Raw genomic sequence first — 18,497 nt, forward strand, 5'->3', positions numbered from 1 at the left:
CCTAACCAATATTAATAATGTTTTAACAGTATATTTTTAGGCATAGAATATTATTTACAGTTTAAATTTAATTTAAATAACAATTTATTTCAACAAAGCAGACAAAGGATCATCTTCAGGCTTTGTATTTTCCAACTTCTTTATAGTACTCACTTTAGGCAACTTTTTTTCTGTTGCAACTTTAGTATCTGGTTCTGGAACAAAAAGTATAAAATAAAACTAAAGTATAAAATAAAACTATTACATGTAGACAAACAACTCACTTTTAGCACTTGCAGTACTAAAACTCTTAAAGATGTCATCATCTTCATCATCATCGAACAATGACTTTTTCAAAACTTTTGTGGTCTGGACTGGCACTTTTTTGCTAAATAGACCGTCATCGTCATTCTCATCATCAAATAAACTAATCACGGGCTGACTTGTTTTAGGTTTTGCCTGTTTTTCCTCAAATAAATCGCCAGTTTTTGACGACGTGACCAAATCGGGACTTTGTCTACTGTCTGCTTCTTCCTCATCTTGTTCTAATTTGAAATCAGCTCCTGAATTTCGTAAAGCAGCTTTACGTCCCTTCCTCGTCGAGGGACGCCTGCGAAGTGGAACCCTCGCTCTATCCTAAAACCACAAATTAAATCAAAAATCGACACAAATCAGATAATCACTTTGGTGACACTGTGGAGAACTTTCACGCCATCTGAATCATCAAATGACGTTGGGCTAGTCTCAGCGGTAGTTGTTGTAGTTTCGGGTGATACTTTTGGTATTTCAAATGCTACTCTGGGAGTTTCAGTTGGGGATTCTGGTGACTTCTTGGGCGAAGTGTCGACACGTTTCGGCCGTACCGATCCCGGCATCAAGGCCCCCACGTTAATATTGAGATTATGTTTCAATTTTCCCGGTTTACTTTTTGTACTTCTAAAAATACCAAAATATTTATGCAAATACCAAACAGACCGTACTAGTTGTTACGTTTCTTCGCTCGTCTCGAGAGACGGTGGTTCATCATTGAACAAACTGGCCTTGTTGGAAGTAGTTTCTTCGAAATCGTTTACAAAATCGTCGCGGTCCGACAAGTTATCCGATTTTGTGTCCCACTCGTCGTCAGGGGGCGGAGACGAGTCGAACAGTCTCATACTAGACGCACGAGCTTCGATTTTTTCCGACGAAGCGAACAAATCAGTTTTCGGTGAATTTTCGAATAGATTGTTGCTAGATTCAAAAATGTCGCTTGGAACGTCATCGGATTTGGAAGTTTTGTAGCTGCCCCCGAAGAGATCGTCAGGTTCGGGAGGTGGAGAATCGAACAGCGAGAGTCTCGGTTTGGGTTGTGGTGGTTCACGTTCTTTTGAATCTGTTTTAGTTTCAAAATAATCAGTTTTGAACGAACTGTTTGTACTAAAAAAAACAACTCACCATTCTCGGTTCTTCCAAAAATATCGTCAGTTAGAGGACTCGAAGTAAACAAATTATCAGTTGTAGAGTTTATTTCTTGGCTGCTTTCGCCGGGATTGGCATCGAGATTAGCATACGACATGGTTTCTTTGGTTTCAGCTTTAGTGTCGACGTTTATTGAATTTTTATTATCAGGAATTGCCATCAAATCCTCCACTAAATTTCCAGCAGGTTGTGGTTTGTCTTCAAAATTACTTGCAAACAAATCATCTTCTGGAATATCATCAAACAACCCCGACGTAAATTTTTTCGTAGAACTCGTCGAGAAAAGATCGTCTTTGAATAAGTCATCGTCATCATCGAACAAACTAATTTTTTTCTCAGACTTCGGTTTGTCCTCCTTACTGGGTACTTCATCTGCAAATAGTACACTTGATACCTTCTTTTCATCTCTACTTTCTTGCTTTTCCGTAACGTTATCGTCAAACAACACATTTTTCTGCTTTTCGTTCTGTTTCTTTTGATCCCCACCAAACAAACTACTGCTTTCACTTTCTTCTTCATCACTGTCGAACAGATTGATTTTCTTCACATTTTTCTCCTTCTTTACAACCGACTTGTCCTCGTTCGGTACACTTTTAAACAAGTCATCGTCACCAAACAAATCAACTTTCTTACTCGGTTTTTCCTCTTTTGTGGGCTCATTTTTCTCCTCCTGTTCTTCGTCGTCGGAGCTTGGTCGTCTCTTCAGTAGCTTTTTATCAAACAAATTGCCACCGCCAAAAATCGAAACCCCACCGATAGGTTTCTGAAAAATATTAACTGCAAAAGATGCCACAAGTATCGTAAAGCAAACCTTCTTCTCCTCGAGTACGGGAGGTTCTTCAGTGAAGAGGGGCGGTTTAGGCACGGGAGTTTTTTTCGCACCAAAGATATCGTCGTCACTGTCGAACAACCCTCCGGATTTAGTGGTGGGAAGCTTTGGCGATTCGACTTTCGAGTCCTTGGGAGTCCAGTCTGAGGGACCTTCTTCGTCGTCGTCGTCGAAGAGGCCGCTACCACCCGAAAACAAGCCTTTGCCTTCGTCCAAAGGTGGAGGTTCATCAAAGAATATGTCGCCTGTCAACACAATTTGTTTAGTCTGCGGTCCGCGCCGACTTAACACTTTGTCATAAATGACAATTAAATTTATTACCGTAATTGGATTTGGGCTGGATGGGTCGCTTGTTCACTTCAGGTTCGGTGTAGTCCTGTGTGATAACGTGGCCCAATTTGGCGGCCAACTGTTCGGCAAAGTTTTTGTTCGAAATGGGAGCTTGCACCGGCACCGAATTTTCACTGTCACTAGAATTGAATATTTCTGGTTTGTTGGACTTGATCGGTTCGGCTTTTTGTGAAAAATCAAGTTCAGAACTAGTGTCAGAGGTGCCTTTTATCTGGAAGTAGAACCAAACATTGCCCATTGTAGCACGGTGAATCTTAAACTAATTTTGTCTGGAGTACAAGTTGGTAAAAACTAGAGAGAGTATCCCCACGCAATTAACAGACCAAATAATGCAATGTTAATGTAATGGATTAAGTCTAACTTTAATGGAAGTCGAACAGCGTGAAATGGAACTGTTACCTGTGACCTATCTTGGATAATTGGTAAATCTGATTCTGAGTCGCTTTCACTGAACTGGTCTGAAACTTTCTCAGTTTCGCTGTCACTTGACGAGTCTTCCAGCCCCACGTGCCAATTTTTGTGCCACTCTTCTGAACCTATCACGTAAGGTAAGGGGCGATCTATGTATAGATCTTTCGGTCTCAGAACGTAACTACAACAAATTAAAACTGCAATTTTGTGTTAACATCAATTTACAAAATTACTTTGGTAGATCAATGTCTTCATCTTCACTGTCGCTAACAGACACTTCGACTTTATCAAAATATTGATCCAAAACTTCCAAACCCTTCAAAGCAGCTAGCCTAATATCCTCTGTCCGGTCAGGCTCGACTTCCTCCTGTGGTTTGGTTTTGCTTTCATTTTCCGACTGCGGCAAAGTCTCATCATCTTCATATACACGACTCTCTATAAATTGGGTGTTCCGCAAGCTCTGGAACTTGTTTTGTGCTATGTTTAACTCTAAATGAGTCTCGTTCAAGCTGTCAGTCAGATTTTGCAAATTATTGTTGATTTCAGTCGTTCTTGTTAGCAAATTCTAAAAATGACATGTTATTTATGCGAAACGGTTACTTGAAAATCTATACATCTGCAAAAGCTTTGAGGGTGTTGAGAAGAGCTACGTCTCCTGCCAAGTTCCATTTGTCCGAATTTGCTATCATTTCTTCCATAGACCAGGGCCTGTCCCATGGTTTATTTGTGGACATTTTTATTAGCTATAAAACAATTACTCAACATTGAGTTACTGATTGAGTCACAGGATTGAGTGATTGATGGTAAATAAATAACATGTCAAAAACACATGGTTTGGGGGATTTTCACGTAAAAATAATGGCAGCCGTCAATTCTTTTAATCCAAATTTAATCCTCAATTTGAAACCACCAAATTATGTTTGAGAACTCAAAAATAATTGTCCATAAAATGAAACAACAACAATGGCGATAGTTGATTTACAGATATTAATATGTATTATTTTTATCGATAACAATGTTTCGCTTGGTGTTGTTTGACTTTAATGTTGGTAGCAACATTTTGATATGTTATTTATTTTGGAAATGGTTGTAAATAAAATACAATTAGCTGGTTTATAGTAAACAAGACATTTTTAATGGTGTTTATGACGTAGAGTATCGGGACTAATATCGATAATTAGTTAATTAAGTTATATGTGTCCGTTTAGTATTATTTTTTTGAGACAGCTGAACTAACCTCAATTCAGGGATGGCAGATCGCTTAACTCAACTCCAGGACTGCATTAACCAAGTAATTCGCTTCCCGTTTTTCGCTGCTCTTTTTACTTACTTTCGCTTTCAGCAAGCAGAGCACTTTTGCAACAGTATAGGAATATTGCAACAGTTTGCCCCACCAAGCAAATTCCCAAGTTTCGACCGAAGTGGATCCCAGACACCCCAACAACAATCACAGGAAGATTATGTACAGTTGTTTACTACTTTGATAGCACGATGTGCCAAAGATATTGATACCTTGATAGAATCACTGCCGAGTGAAGAAAACTCCACAGAATTACAGGTAAGATACAAAATTATTAGATAGTGTTATCTTTTTAAACTTAATTGATTCGAGGAAATGATTTATTGTTTTTATTTCGCAGCTGCAGAGCTTGCGAATGCTCGAAGCTGAAAACCAAGAAACGGCTGAACGTTTAGAGGCGATCGTTCGAAAAGGCCAAGACCTCCTAGAGCAAGTCCAAGCTGCCTTGAGTGATATAGCACAGTCTCAACTAGACATGCAACATTTGACAAAAACAGGGAGTAAAGATTAAGGTTTGTGATAAAAATAAAAGAGATAATAGGCGAGCTGTTAATGAATTTTATTTGCGGTTGTGATGAAAAACAAACACAAATAACCAAGTACTATTTACAGAACATATATACAAATAAAAAAAGATAATTTAAAATTTTATATAGTAACTAACTCGGTATTATTAAAAGTCTGTTTTGTCCCTTTCCTCTCCTAATTCAGGGTACCGCGACACGTGGCCGCGCCACACAGACACGGAATTTTCTCGTCTTCGATGGGGAACTTGTAATCGTACGTAATCTCCTCGTTGACCCCTATACTCTGCTTCGAATATATCACAATCTTCTTCTGGGACTCGATCGTAATAACCTTGGCGTAGCAATTAGGCTGCAAAGAGACCCGTTTAAGAAGGAACGCGACCCAGTGGCGCCATCTACTCACATTGCAACTGTGATTTATGAACCTGGCCAGGTTGCCGCACTTGGTGGCGTCGATGATGTTCTCCAGGTCGATCCTGAAGAGGTACGAGCTGCCGATTCCGGTCGCTTCGTACTTCCTTTCCCGCAGGTCGGCCACGCTGTGCCTGATCATCTGGCCTACGTACTCGATCACCATCTCGTCGGCGGCGATCGGCTCCATCGCGAACAGACCCCAATCGTGGATGGCCGATTTGGCGAACTTCAGATGCTTCTTCCTGAACTTGAGTTGGTTGAACTTGAGGAGGTCCGAATCGGTGTCGCCGCCAAAAGCGGTGAGAAGGCGCCGCTGGTTCGAACGAGCCTCCCTCGACAAACCTACAATGACCTTGCATGTACCACGGATTCCGAAGAAAAGCGCGACGATCGTCAGCTTACCTTGCATTTTGCTGACTGGTGCGTTCGGCGAAACAATTGCATTCGACTTGGCGTGGTGATATTTATACTTGGCCTTCTCGTGGGCTTCGATCTTGTAGAATCCTTCCGTCCTTGCGCAGCCCGAGGCGTGGACCTTGACCTCGTCCCTTTTCCGTCGTTTGGGCGGGCTCGAGTAGAGATCCGTGACGCAATGGTCGACCCAATGGGTGTCGTTCAACCAGTAACCCATCGTGTCGTCGGCCAACATGAATTCGTAGCTCTGCTTCATGTACTGGATGTCCTCGTGGTCAATGCCTTTGGTGAGGAACTCGTACAAGACGCCCATTTCGCTCATCACGTCTCTTTCTTTGTGCTTCACGCTGTGTATGGTGTACGGCACTTCCGGTTTGTACCTGTCGTAGACGTCCCGATAGTTCATCGTGTTCTGCAACTCCTGCAGTTTCTTGTGTTCCTTTCGTTTGCGCGGTCTGGGCGGCTTCTCCTTCATCACCGGTTTTTCCTTTTGACGAACAGCACCTTATTACGCAACCACAACTTTCTTATCATACTCACCTTCTCCTTGGTGGTGGTGTATCCGTGATCGTGGACCAAGTTCTCCTGAGAAGCTTCCGTCGACATCTCCACCGGTTGCATACAGTAGGAGTGCTCCATCGTCACTTGCGAACTCGGACTGCTTCCGTCTGCATCCGCCGACGACTCCGACAACCGAATCGGCACCACGTCCAAAGCCCCGTTGCGATCCTTCCTCACCTCTTCTTTCTTCCTCCTCCTGGCCTCCAGATTTTCGTCGTCCGAACTGCTCTGAGCGGGTGCTTCGTCTGCTTCCGTCGTCACTTCGTCCGGAGGCTCCGGATTTCGCACCTGCCTCAACAACTCCTCCCGTTCGCTCTCCAACTTCTCTAAACTCTTCTCCTCGAGACTTTCTTCTTCCATTTTCACTTCGACCATTTCGACATCCTCGACTATCGGTGGTGCGGCTTTCTTCGGCACTTCTTCTTTGTCCCTTTGTTGGCGCTCCTTCTCGATCTGTTCCATCCATTCCGTGTTGCGTCGACGCCGTTCCAAGAACTCCATTTCGCCTTCGCTGAGATCGCTGTCGCTCAGGTAAATCTTCGAATAGCGGTTCGCCGGTTTCGAGTCTGGCTTTTTCACTTTCTCGACGGTTTTCACCACCTCGATCCGTTCGGGCGTCTTCTCTTTGATCTTCACCTTTTCGTCGCGTTTCCTCGGGGGTTCGGCTTCGCTCTCTGAATCCGAAGAGCTCTCGTCCGAGCTCGAACTGTCGCTGTCCGAGCTCAGACTCGAACTGTCCGAACTGCTCGAGGAGCTCACCGAGTGTTTCCGGATCCTCCTGAGCGGTCTCGAACTGACCTCCGGGTCCGAATCGTGGACGATCTCGTCGTTGTCGCTCAACTTCCTCGAATCCTCGTCCTCTCGCACGGGCGACGGAATTTTCTTGCGCCGAAAGCTCGGCATTTTTGGCAACGACGCCTTCAAACCCAAACCGAAACCGACACTGTCCACGTTCGAGTAAAGATTCTCTCGATTGGCCTCCAGCAAAACGTTGATGTTGTCCCTCGTTTGTACCAGCTTCTCACCCACCTCCCCTTTGTTCTTGTTCTCTTTGGAGCTCTCCTCCTCCCACCAAGCCTCGAATTTCTTGAAAGCCGTCATTTCTACCATTTTCTTGTTAAAATCCTTCTTCAAAATGGCCTTCAATTCTTGCGTTATCTGTTGGATGACCGCGTTAATAGTGGGGGAATGAGGATCATCCTTGCAGTTTTCCGCACGTTTAGGTGTTATTTGGTATGACATGTACGACTGCATCGGATGCATTGAAGGGTAGGGCGTATAAGAAGAAGGCGTTAGGTACATAGGGTGAGTGTACGGGTACGACTGCCTCCAGTCGTGTTGGCTGTACGGGTACGAATAGGGGATACCCGGGTAACCTGGATATTGTTGGTAAGGGTAAGATCCGGCGGTCATTTGAGGAGGCACCACTATCTTCGATTCTTCGATTGTCTGCTCGTTATCACTCAACGACGACATGCTCATTCTGTCATCGTCCTTTTCATTCTTAATGCTAGTCTTTCGTTCGAGTGGACTGTAGTTGTCTCCGGTCAGCAGTTCGTCTTCGCTGGACGAGATGTCGCTGCCAATTTTCGCCATGTCGATTTGTTTCAACAGTGCGGTAGTCTCGAGAGCCTCCTTTTGACGAGCCACGACCTCCTGTACAAACAAGCGACATTAAAATCTCAAGAAGGATCATGACGCAAACCTGTTCTAATGCGATCCTGTGACATTCCAGATAAATATCTTTGGACAAAAACGGCGATGGGGGGTCTGACAGGGGTGCATTGTCGTCGTTTTTGACTGAACCCCCGTCAAAATCGGGGGCCGGAGGATTGATCGGCATGTCACTCAAAGAAATGCTCGACCGGTCTACAAAAATACCTTACAAAAATGTTACGTTACATAACTGAGCAAACAGTACCGGTGTCACTATCTATAGACGTAGGTATAGGAACCGCTTTGGGCATCTTGTCGAATGAAGACTTCGATTCGTCGTCCGAATCCCCTCCCATTGTCAGAAAAGGGGGCGCCATGTCCCCCGAACCTCGTCCTTTCAACAGGAGAGCGATCCTCGTGTCCAAATCCAGCGTTTTATTCTCCTCCTCTTCCTTTTCTTTTTCCTTTTTAGTTTTCGTTACCGAGGGGGCCACGTTGTTGCGCTTCTTTTCTTTCTCTTTTTCTTTGCATTCTTTAACGGTACTGAGTTCTTTTTCGGGCCACTTCGGAGGCACCAGACCTGCTGGTGTCCGGTCCCACATGTCCGACGGCCATTGCGGTGTTGCTATCGGCCACACTGCCGGCGCCCCCATCGGGTGGTAAGTCGGCGTCGCGTAGGCGTACTGACTCAACGCGAGGTTGTGGGGATAGTCGTACGCCAACGGGGTGGTCCCCGCCGACCCGTAACTGGCGGAGAACTCGCTGGAGGCGGTGCCGTACCCCATGTCTGAACTACTCGGTGTGGCGAAATCGTTCCGGTATCCCCTATATCTGTCTCTGTCTCTTTCTTTCTTAAGTTTGACCTCGTCAACCGCATCTTTACATTCTTTGTCTTCTTTTTTCTTTTCTTCCTCTACTTTTACTTTTTCTGGTTCGACTTTTGGCGTGCTTTCGATTATCAGTGGCGGCCGCTTCTCTACTGTGCAATCTTCAAATTTCTTTTTGCATTTCTCACCGAAAGGGTCAAGGAAGACTTCAAGGATTTGTCCCATCACACTCGTGTCGTTTAGTTTTTCGACGCAACTTTTAGCCGCCGCGACTGTTTCGAACACGACACGACCGATTCCTAAATGTTTGTTGGTTTGAGGATGGTAATAAATGAACAATTCTTCCATTACTCCAAACTTTTGCACCATGTCTCTCAGGAACTGTTTGTCAATGTTGTCATTTAAGTGGAAAATTGTCACTTCGATCGAAGGGGGCTCTCCTACATAGTTTGTGTCGATTTTAAACCTACAATAAAAACTCTCATAACCAAAAGTGAGGTTATGCATTAATATTTATTCCGATAGGCATTCAGAATTAGTTGCGTGTCAAGTTATTAGCACTACATTTACCTGATTTTGGATTGTAAAAACAATGCCATTAGTGCAATACACATTACTTGGAGAAAATGTTTCAAAAACACAAACAAAAAAAGTGAGGTTATGTTGGAATCTTTAATTTTAAATATTTGATATTTACTGATTACAAAAACTAAAATGGAGCGTTTTAAAACCACAAACAGGTTCAAGCAATATTAAATTACTATTCTATATCATCTTAACAAATGTTAAAAACAAAAATTTAAGTAGATAGGGTTAGACCGTTGAAGTAGTAATTTCACCAAAATTACTCTGTTTCCATTGTACTTGGTGTAAAATATCAGCCAAGTATCTATTTCTTTCATTTTGAACCTGTTTTTGGTTGAATTTGCATATGATGATGGGAATTAGTACAATTTCATATGTTAATGAAGTTAACGCCAAATCCATCCACATAATTAAAATCAAGCAATATACATGAACACAAATAATCGTTCTTCAAGGTACTCTTCATCTGAAATAGTGCTTTGTTTGGTGTAAATCTGTCCTTGAGTGTTTAAACATAAATAGAAAAAAGTGAGGTTATGTTGTTATCTATTTGTTGCAATATCTGCATTGACAGTAACAACCATGCAAATCAATTTAAAAATACATAAATCTCTGTTTCCAACACTGTTACTGCTTTAATAACCTCAATTTTAGCTAATTTTAACTGTAGAGTTGAGTGTTTATATTTCGGATGAATTAAATAATAGAATAAACCTAGTTGTTTTAAAACTAAGTCAGACCTTGGTACTGGCAGCTCAAGAGTTTCTAGTCTGGTCCAAATTCTTGTGAGATGAGATCTTGGATCCCTTGGAACTGGTGGTCGATATGAAGCATCGTTAGGCACAATTCCATCATACCTATACAATTTTGCAGAGGCACCCTTAACAAGGGCAGGATCCACAAGAAGTTTATAATTTTTAGGTCCCTTAGACGTGCCATGGCTACCATGGCTGTGACTTTCATTCCTTCGTGATTCCATTGTGCCATTCATTCTTCAGGGGAAACAAGAGTTGTTTTTTCAATATGAAATCGATGGGGCCTTACTCACCTTAGTTACTAATTTAGGAGGTATTATGGAAGGTAAATAATAACAAACAATCACAAATCAGCTTGGATCAAATATAAAAAATGCGTGCATGGTAAATCAAAGATGTAATCTTAGAGAATCTTTGAGTTTTTCTTTTCTTAACGAGTTGTCATTCACAGATTTACTATTTTCGCGGAAAACACACGATTTAAAGGAAATAACACACAACGAAACGCACTCAACCTTCTAACCTACCCTCACGTCAAAGTGCACTAGCAAACAGTGCTACCAATCCAAGGACAATTTAGTAACCAAAACTAGTCGAAGTCTTATTTTTGAATTTGGCGAATTGTGTTGGTATCGCTGTAGGGCAATCGGCCAGTTGTGTTACGCAAGGTATAAAGAGTTTGGATAAAACTTTTTACGAAAGAAAAATGTGGTTTGAGAAATTCATTCCTAAAGTTCCTGCGGTCAAAGCTGAGGATGAAGCCGCCGAGGAAGAGGAGGATTTGGTAGATCCTCAACAAGTTTTGAGGGTGAGACAAACCTAACCTCAAAAGAATCGATCGCATAAAATTGCCGTTTTAGGACAAATGCAACGAAACAGAGCACTGCAAACAACTCGCCGAGAAGTATCAAACTTGCAACGATCGCGTAAACTCAAGATCTAAAACTACAGAGAACTGCACTGAAGAGTTGTTCGATTTGCTGCATGCTGTCGATCACTGTGTCACCAAGGAGCTGTTCAGCAAGTTGAAGTAATGTAGCCGGGATGAGTCGTAACTGTAGAACCTTTGTTATTTAATTTTATGTTAATAAACGCTAGCGGGAATTTTGGATTTTCAATGGTAATTTTCACATGTAATTCTTTATTCACTTGATAAATACAGTCTATGCTGTTAATAAAATTTCATATAATATAATAAACAAGTATTATAAAAATAATTATACGAATAAAGCGGGAATGTACTATCTAAATTGATAATTTCAACTTAAAGCTGGGATCACATAAATTATTGCAAGGATCGGTGTAATCAATTTTAAACTTAACTAGCCCCAGTTTTTAGAACATCAAAACATATATTACAAACTCTGACTGGTTTATTTTCCCCGAACTTAATTATAGGGACTTCTTGATCTGAACATTTGCTGCACAAGGCGCGGCCGCAGTGCCTGCAGTGGTGAGTACGGACAGTTATTGAGAAACTTTTACCACACTCTTGGCACAAATCTGTGTTTGTCCAAACAGCTGGTAGGCTCAATTGGTCCAATATTCGGTTGAGTAGTTGCTTACTTGGTACTTGGTAGTTGAAAATGGTGACCCTCTCATTGTTTTCTGTAGCCAAACAGGCCTTGGCTCTGACCAGAGTCCGACATAAATTGCCGTTGCCTTTCATGTACGCGAGGAGGAGAGGTGAATTGCCCTTAAAATGACAATCCTAATTTGTCCCTAAACTTTCATTATTAAAACTTACCATAATGTCAGTCTTGTTGATCGGGTACTCTGGCATGCACTCCAGGAACAAGTCGCAAATAGCCGACGCATTATCTTTTCCATATTTACACAACTCGTGCAACGGATTCCTCCCTTTCAAATTGACAGCTTCGGCGTCTATACTAGATTCGGTTAACAAGGCACGAACGACGTTTAAGTGTCCCTCTCGGACAGCTATGTGAAGGGCGTTATCATTTTCTATGTCCAGGGCGTCGTAATCCGAGTTGTTTTGTAACAGAGCGGACACAGCTGGGGCGTTCCCTGCTTCTGAAGCTACGTGAAGGGCTGTACGTCTAAACCGTCCAAAATATTCAAATTGCTTTATAACAAGTTATTGTTTAGACTCACTTTTGGGCATCTCTGTCGTCCACTCTCGCTCCGGCTAGAATTAAACTTCTTACCAGAGTTTCGTTACCGTAACGGGCGGCTAGATGGAGAGGAGGGGTCAGCATGGGGTCTTGGACCCGAGAGTTGACGTCGACTCGGACAGTTAACAAGAAGAGGGCGCTCTCGATGTCCCCTTTTTTGATAGCTATGTGCAAGAAGTTTTGGCCTTTGGAGTCGAACTGTTAAAACAGTGGAAATAAGAGATGGCATTAGGTGAAATTAAATTTTGCAGTCTTTGTAAAAATTGTTTAAACTCTTTGTGAAGTATGTCGGGTCAGGTGTCAGGTTTCATCAGGAGGACTTGCAGAACTATATTCGACTCGGAAATGAAGCGACACCATTTTAATTTTACAGAGAATGTCTTGAATATTTTTTTTATAGATATCGAAAGCTAGAAGCATATTCAGCAACGGTAAACAGTATCCGGATGGATTAGTTCAAGGATTTGTTACTCTGGATAAACCTTACGTTGACAAGGATTTTCGAAAATTTTGTGCAACCACTTTAGCAGAAAAATGTGTGGCAATATTTTTTGACTATTTGTTTCGTGAACAAAATGCGACAGGGAAGTATTTATTATTATTATTGTTCCTAAACTGTACCGTGCTATCAAAGAAAAAAGAACTAATCTGAAACAAGGTGTTCTTTTCAATCAGGACAACGCTCCAACTCAAGAGCTCTACTTCTGTGGTTGTTATTCGTAATCATAATGTCAGCTTTGGAATATTGGTGCGATCTCCCTATAGGCTTGCCCGACATCGATTGACGTGCCGCCAAGCGGCGGAGCGCGACGTTTTTCAGTGATGGTAAACAAACAGTTTCGTATTTGACGTGTAAAATCGGCTTTTTCAAAGTAAGAGATCAAAATTATTTTGAAAAAAAAGAGTGATCAATCGGGGAGGTGTTTGCTGTGTTCCGGGTTACAAAAATACCGAAAAAAAGAATCGGTAATTGAAATTTTAATAATGTATTTGGCATGCGTACTTGCTAACAATAAAGAACCTCTTACGTAATTAATTGTTATTTATTATTTTTATTTCGTTGTACATTAATATGCACTTGATCTTTAGGAGAATAGAGAAAAAATCGCAATTTTGTGCATGAAATTCACATCGCGCTAGTTCCTCTCTAAGTAGGTATGTTTTTTCATCGCCAAATCTCAAAAATCACACTAAAAACGTTCCGAATCGAAATTTTGTCGTTGAACTTGCTCATTTGTATTTAAAATATAGCAACAATTTATAGAGATTGCTGTTTTGAGGCGCCAACATTTCTCTAAATTGGCTCTTACACCGGCAAATTTCAAAAACTACTGTAAAAACGTTCCGAATCGAAAATTTTACCTAAAACAACTCGACTGAAAGCCGCAAGTTATTATTTGCATGATTTATTGTACACTTGAATGCGAAAATTTCAAAGATTCCTGTGTTAATGAGTGATATTATATTACATGTCAAGACAGGCGGAATTTTGAAAACACCAACTGAAAGCTGCGCACTGCCTCCGCGAGGCGGCGCGGCAGTCGTTAGAAAATTAAATTCACTAGATATATTATCTAGTGACTTTACAGAAAACGATATCGGGCAAGCGTATTCGCTAGATCTAAATCTTCAGTTACAGAATAGAGAACAATCAGAAGTGCATCTCTGCGCGGCACCTTTGATCTTGTAGAACCGATTTGCGTGACCTTCGGCCGAGGTGGCCATTTTGCTGGGCTAGAAGATACGCCTGGATTGAACAAAAATTGGCCCCACAACAGAACCGTACTTTAAGATTACCAATTAAGTATTTTAGCACGAGGGATAAAGAAATCGAAAGAATAAATAAATCAAATGCCGACTCTCAAACGGAAACGGTAGCCCAAGCCCACAGCGGTAGCCCCAGAAAATGGCGTCAGAACGATGCGCCAATTATACAGGGTGTTTTCGAAGTTGAGGCGTTCCTTTTAACATGTGATAGTATGCGTTGTTCTAAAGAATTTTAGCCAAAATCACCTTAGTAAAATGTGTACGGCAATGAAGATACAATAAGTTAATTTTTTTGAAATTTTTGAAACCGGTCCTGCTCAAATTTGCACTGATTTGTTAGAAATTGGAATTGACAAAAAAAAATCAAATGAGCATGGACGTTAATCAAAACTACTGTCAGAGTTGTCATCTAATTAGTCGAAATGGCTTTATTATTAGGAAAATAATGAGCTCACAGATATGTTGCAAATGCATGGGCAATGTTATCACGTTATCAGAATGCATCTGCAGCGTCCAGAGAGTATTGCAAAGCGATTTCCGGAAAGACACCATTCTGGGCCAGGTTAGTTATTAATCTAGTACAGCGGAGAAATGGACAGGACCGAACTTAAAATTTTAGAAAACAATAAAAATATACAATCAATTATCTCCGTTAATACAAACATTTTACTAAGAAGATTTAGGCCAAAATTCTTAAAAATAATGTGTAGTACTATGCCGGCCAAAAAATTTTGGCCGTCATTGTCTGTCAATTCAAAAAAAAAAAATTGTAATCCGTATTTTATTGTCATCATGATTAACGTCTTGATTATGAACGTTATTTTTTGGGTGGTAAATTTCAAAACTCAAAATTATTTTGTCATTTCTACTACACAGAACGTTTACCTTAGGTCAATTATGTACGATTGTTCTAATTTTGTTTATTCATGTCGGATTTTTGGAATATCTGAGCTTCAAACAGTTTAAATTGATTGTCAAAATGACAAGAATCGAAAGTGGGGTTACGATTCCTAAAGGTTTATTTACACTTTACTTGAATGTCAAGAAAGTGACGGCCAAAATTTTTTGGCCGCCATAGTACCTCGTGTTACAAGGAACGCGTCAACTTCGAGAACACCTGTAGAAAGTGGGGGGGGAGATTCACTTCTGATTGTTCTCTATTCTGCGCTTCAGTGAATCTTGGTTATTGAAAAATTAAGAGAACTTTCATGACATAAGACATACTAATTTTTCAAACAATGAAACAGTGATACAGGTGAGTGAGTGACATGAGGCAAAAATACGATTATTCTAAAGCCACAAGCATCGTCACATCAAATACCAGGTCAGTTTTAATGATTGAAATTATTTTTGCGCTGTTGGCAACGCATTCACAATTTTATGTTGGTACACTTGACTATAAGATTTAAATACATATGCCAGTTCGAAAGTCAAAATAAATCAAATTTTCATTATTTATTTCTAGAACCTTAACCTAGAACGCGAATCAATAGACAATTCTTTGGCAAATGACTAGACGTACCAATTATTCGGGAGTGCCAACCCACAAAATTTGTCTCAATCATTAAGTCACCTGGTATATTTGCGTTTTAGACTTAAGTATCGAGCGATCAAATTAATTTGTAATCGAGTCATCCATGGATTTGAATCCGCATGTCTTTGCGATTGGAGCGTGGACAAATTAATTTGATCGCTCTTTATTTTAATAAGCAATTTTGACTTAAGCCCTAAATGAACTGAATAAAGACCCTACCCCTACTTAAAGATATTTATTGTGATATGGTGCTGTCAATCACTAGGCGGGGCTCGGACAAAAAATTACCTGCAGTAATACAGGCACAATATAACAATACATTTCTTTAAGTAGGGCCTTTGTTCGGTTTATTTATGGCTTAAGTCAAAATTTCTTGTTAAAATAAAAATACTAGAGGTTGAGAAATAAAATAGTTTGAACTTTGATAATTTTTTCCTCCCATGTCACTGACAATGCAAAATTCCTGTTAAGGAATTTTTTTCCCTTCAATTGTTGTTGATAATGTATGCACAAAACATATTAACATTTGTAAATGAATAATAAATTATTCCAAATAAAAGTTGCTGGCATCAATATCGTAGAAACAATTAACCTTTATCAACTGCTTGATTAAGTTTTTTTCTTGATAAATATGCACACACCTTGTAAAATTTTCTTCATTCTTGTATGTTCTATTTTCTGTTCTTCTATTTTTTTTTAAGTGATAATTATGTCAGGGCCATTTTCTAGATATATGTACAAGGTAAAATTGAAATGCATCATAATATGTAAACCATATCTTCAATCAATATCTTCAGTAGTAAGTGAATAAACCGAAATGTGGTTAAACATTTTAAATTCATAAAATCCAATTTAACTTAATTCCATCCTAAACATGACGCTTCTGCAAAGTGGAAGCTTTAATACATGAATGGCCGCAAAAACGATTTAAAAATAGTCATAAAACTTTGCTTAGAATGAAATAATAGCCGAAAAACGTAAGAATACTATGAATGAAATCCAAGATATTATTGCACCTTTTTTGCGTTGCACTCGATAACTTCTTATCTTACTATTCTTCCTAACATGATATCAGTGGCGTATTCAACTTTTGTGCTTAAACTGTAGATGGCATTTCTGCCTTCATGCGAAGGTATAGCGCAAAACTGAATGTACGTAATTTTCACAAATTTTCTGATGTACCGGGTGAGATGAGTTTTATCGTCAGCACGATTAACCCTATTAAAAAAATAGTAAAAATTAAGAAACTTTAGGGTTACATTCCCTTGATATAAGACTTCAAATGTGTGTAATCAATTTTCACTTATCACTTAATTCAGAGCCATAAAATTAAAAAAATCGATTTTGAGCAAAAAAAATTTTTTTTTCGTGCACGCTCATAATTCACAATTAATTCAAAGAACACATTTACGAAATTCGCATCAAAAGAAAATTATTCGTTTTTGAATTATTCCAATTTTAACATTAAGAGCAAAAAATGACCAAGATTTACAACTGCAGTGTCATAAATAAATATCTCATTGTTGGGAACATCTGTTGACCACTTTTCTAGTCCAATTTAATAATAAATCATAGCTAAATTTTAGGCTTTAATATCAAATTCCATTTATTTCAAAAACGGGGGATGTTTTCATGATTTCAATGACACCAAATTTTTCGTGAATTTTTGAAAGGACTCTCATTGAAAAATTATGTAAATTAATGTATCAGTTATTGAATTAAAACAAAATCTTTACCTGTTTTACTAAAAATTTTGAAATTTTTACAGACTGTTCTAGAGTGATACACAATCATTCCTGAATTTTTTGAAAATTTTAAATTGATTAAAAGGTGTTTTCCCACTGACGATAAAACTCATCTCACCCGGTATATCGATTTCACCCTGTATAGTTGTATCAGTGTAGGAATATATCGGATAAGAGGTCGTAATCTGATAAAATACTTTTATTATCTTTTTATCAAACTAGGTACCTACTTTTAGCTCTTAGCTTTTAGCGCGTTTATAACAAAAATGGAAAATTATTTTTTGGGTTTTAAATAGAGCGTTACGATAACATTTAATGGATTTTTTCACAACCGAGAGTAGACGTCAGTTTGTAAGCTACGGTTGGCTTCAAAAAAAAACGGGAACTGTCAGAAAAAGTTCTGTCAGATTTTATTAAATTTTTATAGTTTGAAACGGCCTTTTAGAATTTAGGTTAAAAAACTGCACTTATGTCACAGATTACTTATACCAGATCGGACACTCTTGTCGGAACCTTTGATGAATTGCATTCGCCTTCACTAGCGTGGCCCTTTAAATGGGTTACTGCTGCTGTTGCCATATTGAACAATATGTCAGCGATACAGTGTTGCAATGGTCGCAGATTTAAAATTAAAAAATAGAAACAAAATCCTAAAGTCTAATTCCATAGGTTTATTCGAAACGTCGCGTCGGAGTGTTAAAAGACAGGTTTAAAAATATTTTTTAATCAAAATATGCTTAGACAATAGCGAGAGAAAGAGTCCTCCCTCCTTAACATTTTAAACTTATATACATACCACCCCCAATCCCAATATTTCACCCACGTGGCCACGTACACAAAAATGTTGCCTGGCCAGGGAGATGACCATTATTTATGGTCATAACAACTATCACGCCACCGTGTTTTCCACCACTTGGGCCGGAAGGGGTGAGGTGTTTTCGCATCATCTTCCACGTGGACATCCACGTCGACTTGATGACGACGACGAATTGTGTTGCATTAGTCGAAGATTTTCTTACAGATATTATGCTAATCAAAAGTGCGAATACTGCGATCACGACCTGCTGTATTATAACCGGCCTGTTCAAAAGTGTAATTTGAGTGATCCCCGCAAAGCGCTAGTGTACGGGCGCTTTTTGGGGATATTATTCATCTTAAGTTTTTGTCACCGAGAGTTTTTCTCGTTCAAATGACATTCGAATTTAAAATCAAAAATACAAAAATACGATTGTATTCAGTATTGTTTTAG

General features: G+C 39.8%; 5 protein-coding genes across 9 annotated transcripts in view; 2 read left to right on the forward strand and 3 right to left on the reverse strand.

The window, feature by feature from the left end:
* Positions 1-15: 15 nt before the first annotated feature.
* On the reverse strand, positions 16-4,014 carry FAM21 (Family with sequence similarity 21). The gene is made up of 10 exons (XM_069045809.1): positions 3,643-4,014; positions 3,262-3,593; positions 3,017-3,209; positions 2,588-2,828; positions 2,249-2,511; positions 1,414-2,200; positions 970-1,351; positions 663-915; positions 264-615; positions 16-194 (listed from the first exon to the last, which is right to left on the reverse strand). Exons 1-10 carry the CDS (start codon positions 3,760-3,762, stop codon positions 85-87), a joined length of 3,033 nt encoding a protein of 1,010 aa, XP_068901910.1. The 5' UTR covers positions 3,763-4,014; the 3' UTR covers positions 16-84.
* A 45-nt stretch (positions 4,015-4,059) lies between these two features.
* Positions 4,060-4,873, forward strand: MED21 (mediator complex subunit 21). The gene is made up of 3 exons (XM_069045840.1): positions 4,060-4,319; positions 4,371-4,586; positions 4,669-4,873. The coding sequence occupies exons 1-3, from the start codon at positions 4,278-4,280 to the stop codon at positions 4,837-4,839; spliced, it is 429 nt and encodes a 142-aa protein (XP_068901941.1). The 5' UTR covers positions 4,060-4,277; the 3' UTR covers positions 4,840-4,873.
* Positions 4,867-10,626, reverse strand: Set1 (SET domain containing 1). 5 transcript variants are annotated; one of them, XM_069045799.1, is made up of 8 exons: positions 10,361-10,625; positions 10,053-10,304; positions 8,166-9,193; positions 7,950-8,125; positions 6,224-7,900; positions 5,672-6,170; positions 5,259-5,611; positions 4,867-5,204 (listed from the first exon to the last, which is right to left on the reverse strand). In XM_069045799.1, the coding sequence occupies exons 2-8, from the start codon at positions 10,301-10,303 to the stop codon at positions 5,031-5,033; spliced, it is 4,158 nt and encodes a 1,385-aa protein (XP_068901900.1). In that variant the 5' UTR covers position 10,304; positions 10,361-10,625; the 3' UTR covers positions 4,867-5,030. The 5 variants fall into 5 exon arrangements, with proteins under 5 accessions (XP_068901900.1, XP_068901903.1, XP_068901898.1 ...); XM_069045802.1 differs by having other exon boundaries at positions 7,950-8,113; positions 10,361-10,624; XM_069045797.1 differs by having other exon boundaries at positions 5,259-6,170; positions 10,361-10,626.
* Positions 10,627-10,681: 55 nt separating this feature from the next.
* On the forward strand, positions 10,682-11,171 carry UQCR-11 (Ubiquinol-cytochrome c reductase 11 kDa subunit). Its single transcript, XM_069045841.1, has 2 exons — positions 10,682-10,875; positions 10,928-11,171. The coding sequence occupies exons 1-2, from the start codon at positions 10,774-10,776 to the stop codon at positions 11,099-11,101; spliced, it is 276 nt and encodes a 91-aa protein (XP_068901942.1). The 5' UTR covers positions 10,682-10,773; the 3' UTR covers positions 11,102-11,171.
* Positions 11,172-11,191: 20 nt separating this feature from the next.
* Positions 11,192-18,497, reverse strand: part of LOC138129506 (rabankyrin-5) — a 35,488-nt gene continuing 28,182 nt past the window's right edge. The window contains exons 8-10 of the mRNA XM_069045803.1: positions 12,183-12,400; positions 11,815-12,127; positions 11,192-11,763 (exon numbers count right to left, since the gene is read on the reverse strand). Of these exons, the coding sequence (XP_068901904.1) occupies positions 11,386-11,763; positions 11,815-12,127; positions 12,183-12,400 (909 nt within the window). The 3' untranslated portion in view covers positions 11,192-11,385. The remainder of the gene's footprint in view (positions 11,764-11,814; positions 12,128-12,182; positions 12,401-18,497) is intronic.

Source organism: Tenebrio molitor, chromosome 4 (genome assembly GCF_963966145.1).
Source record: "Tenebrio molitor chromosome 4, icTenMoli1.1, whole genome shotgun sequence".
Classification (NCBI taxonomy): domain Eukaryota; kingdom Metazoa; phylum Arthropoda; class Insecta; order Coleoptera; family Tenebrionidae; genus Tenebrio; species Tenebrio molitor.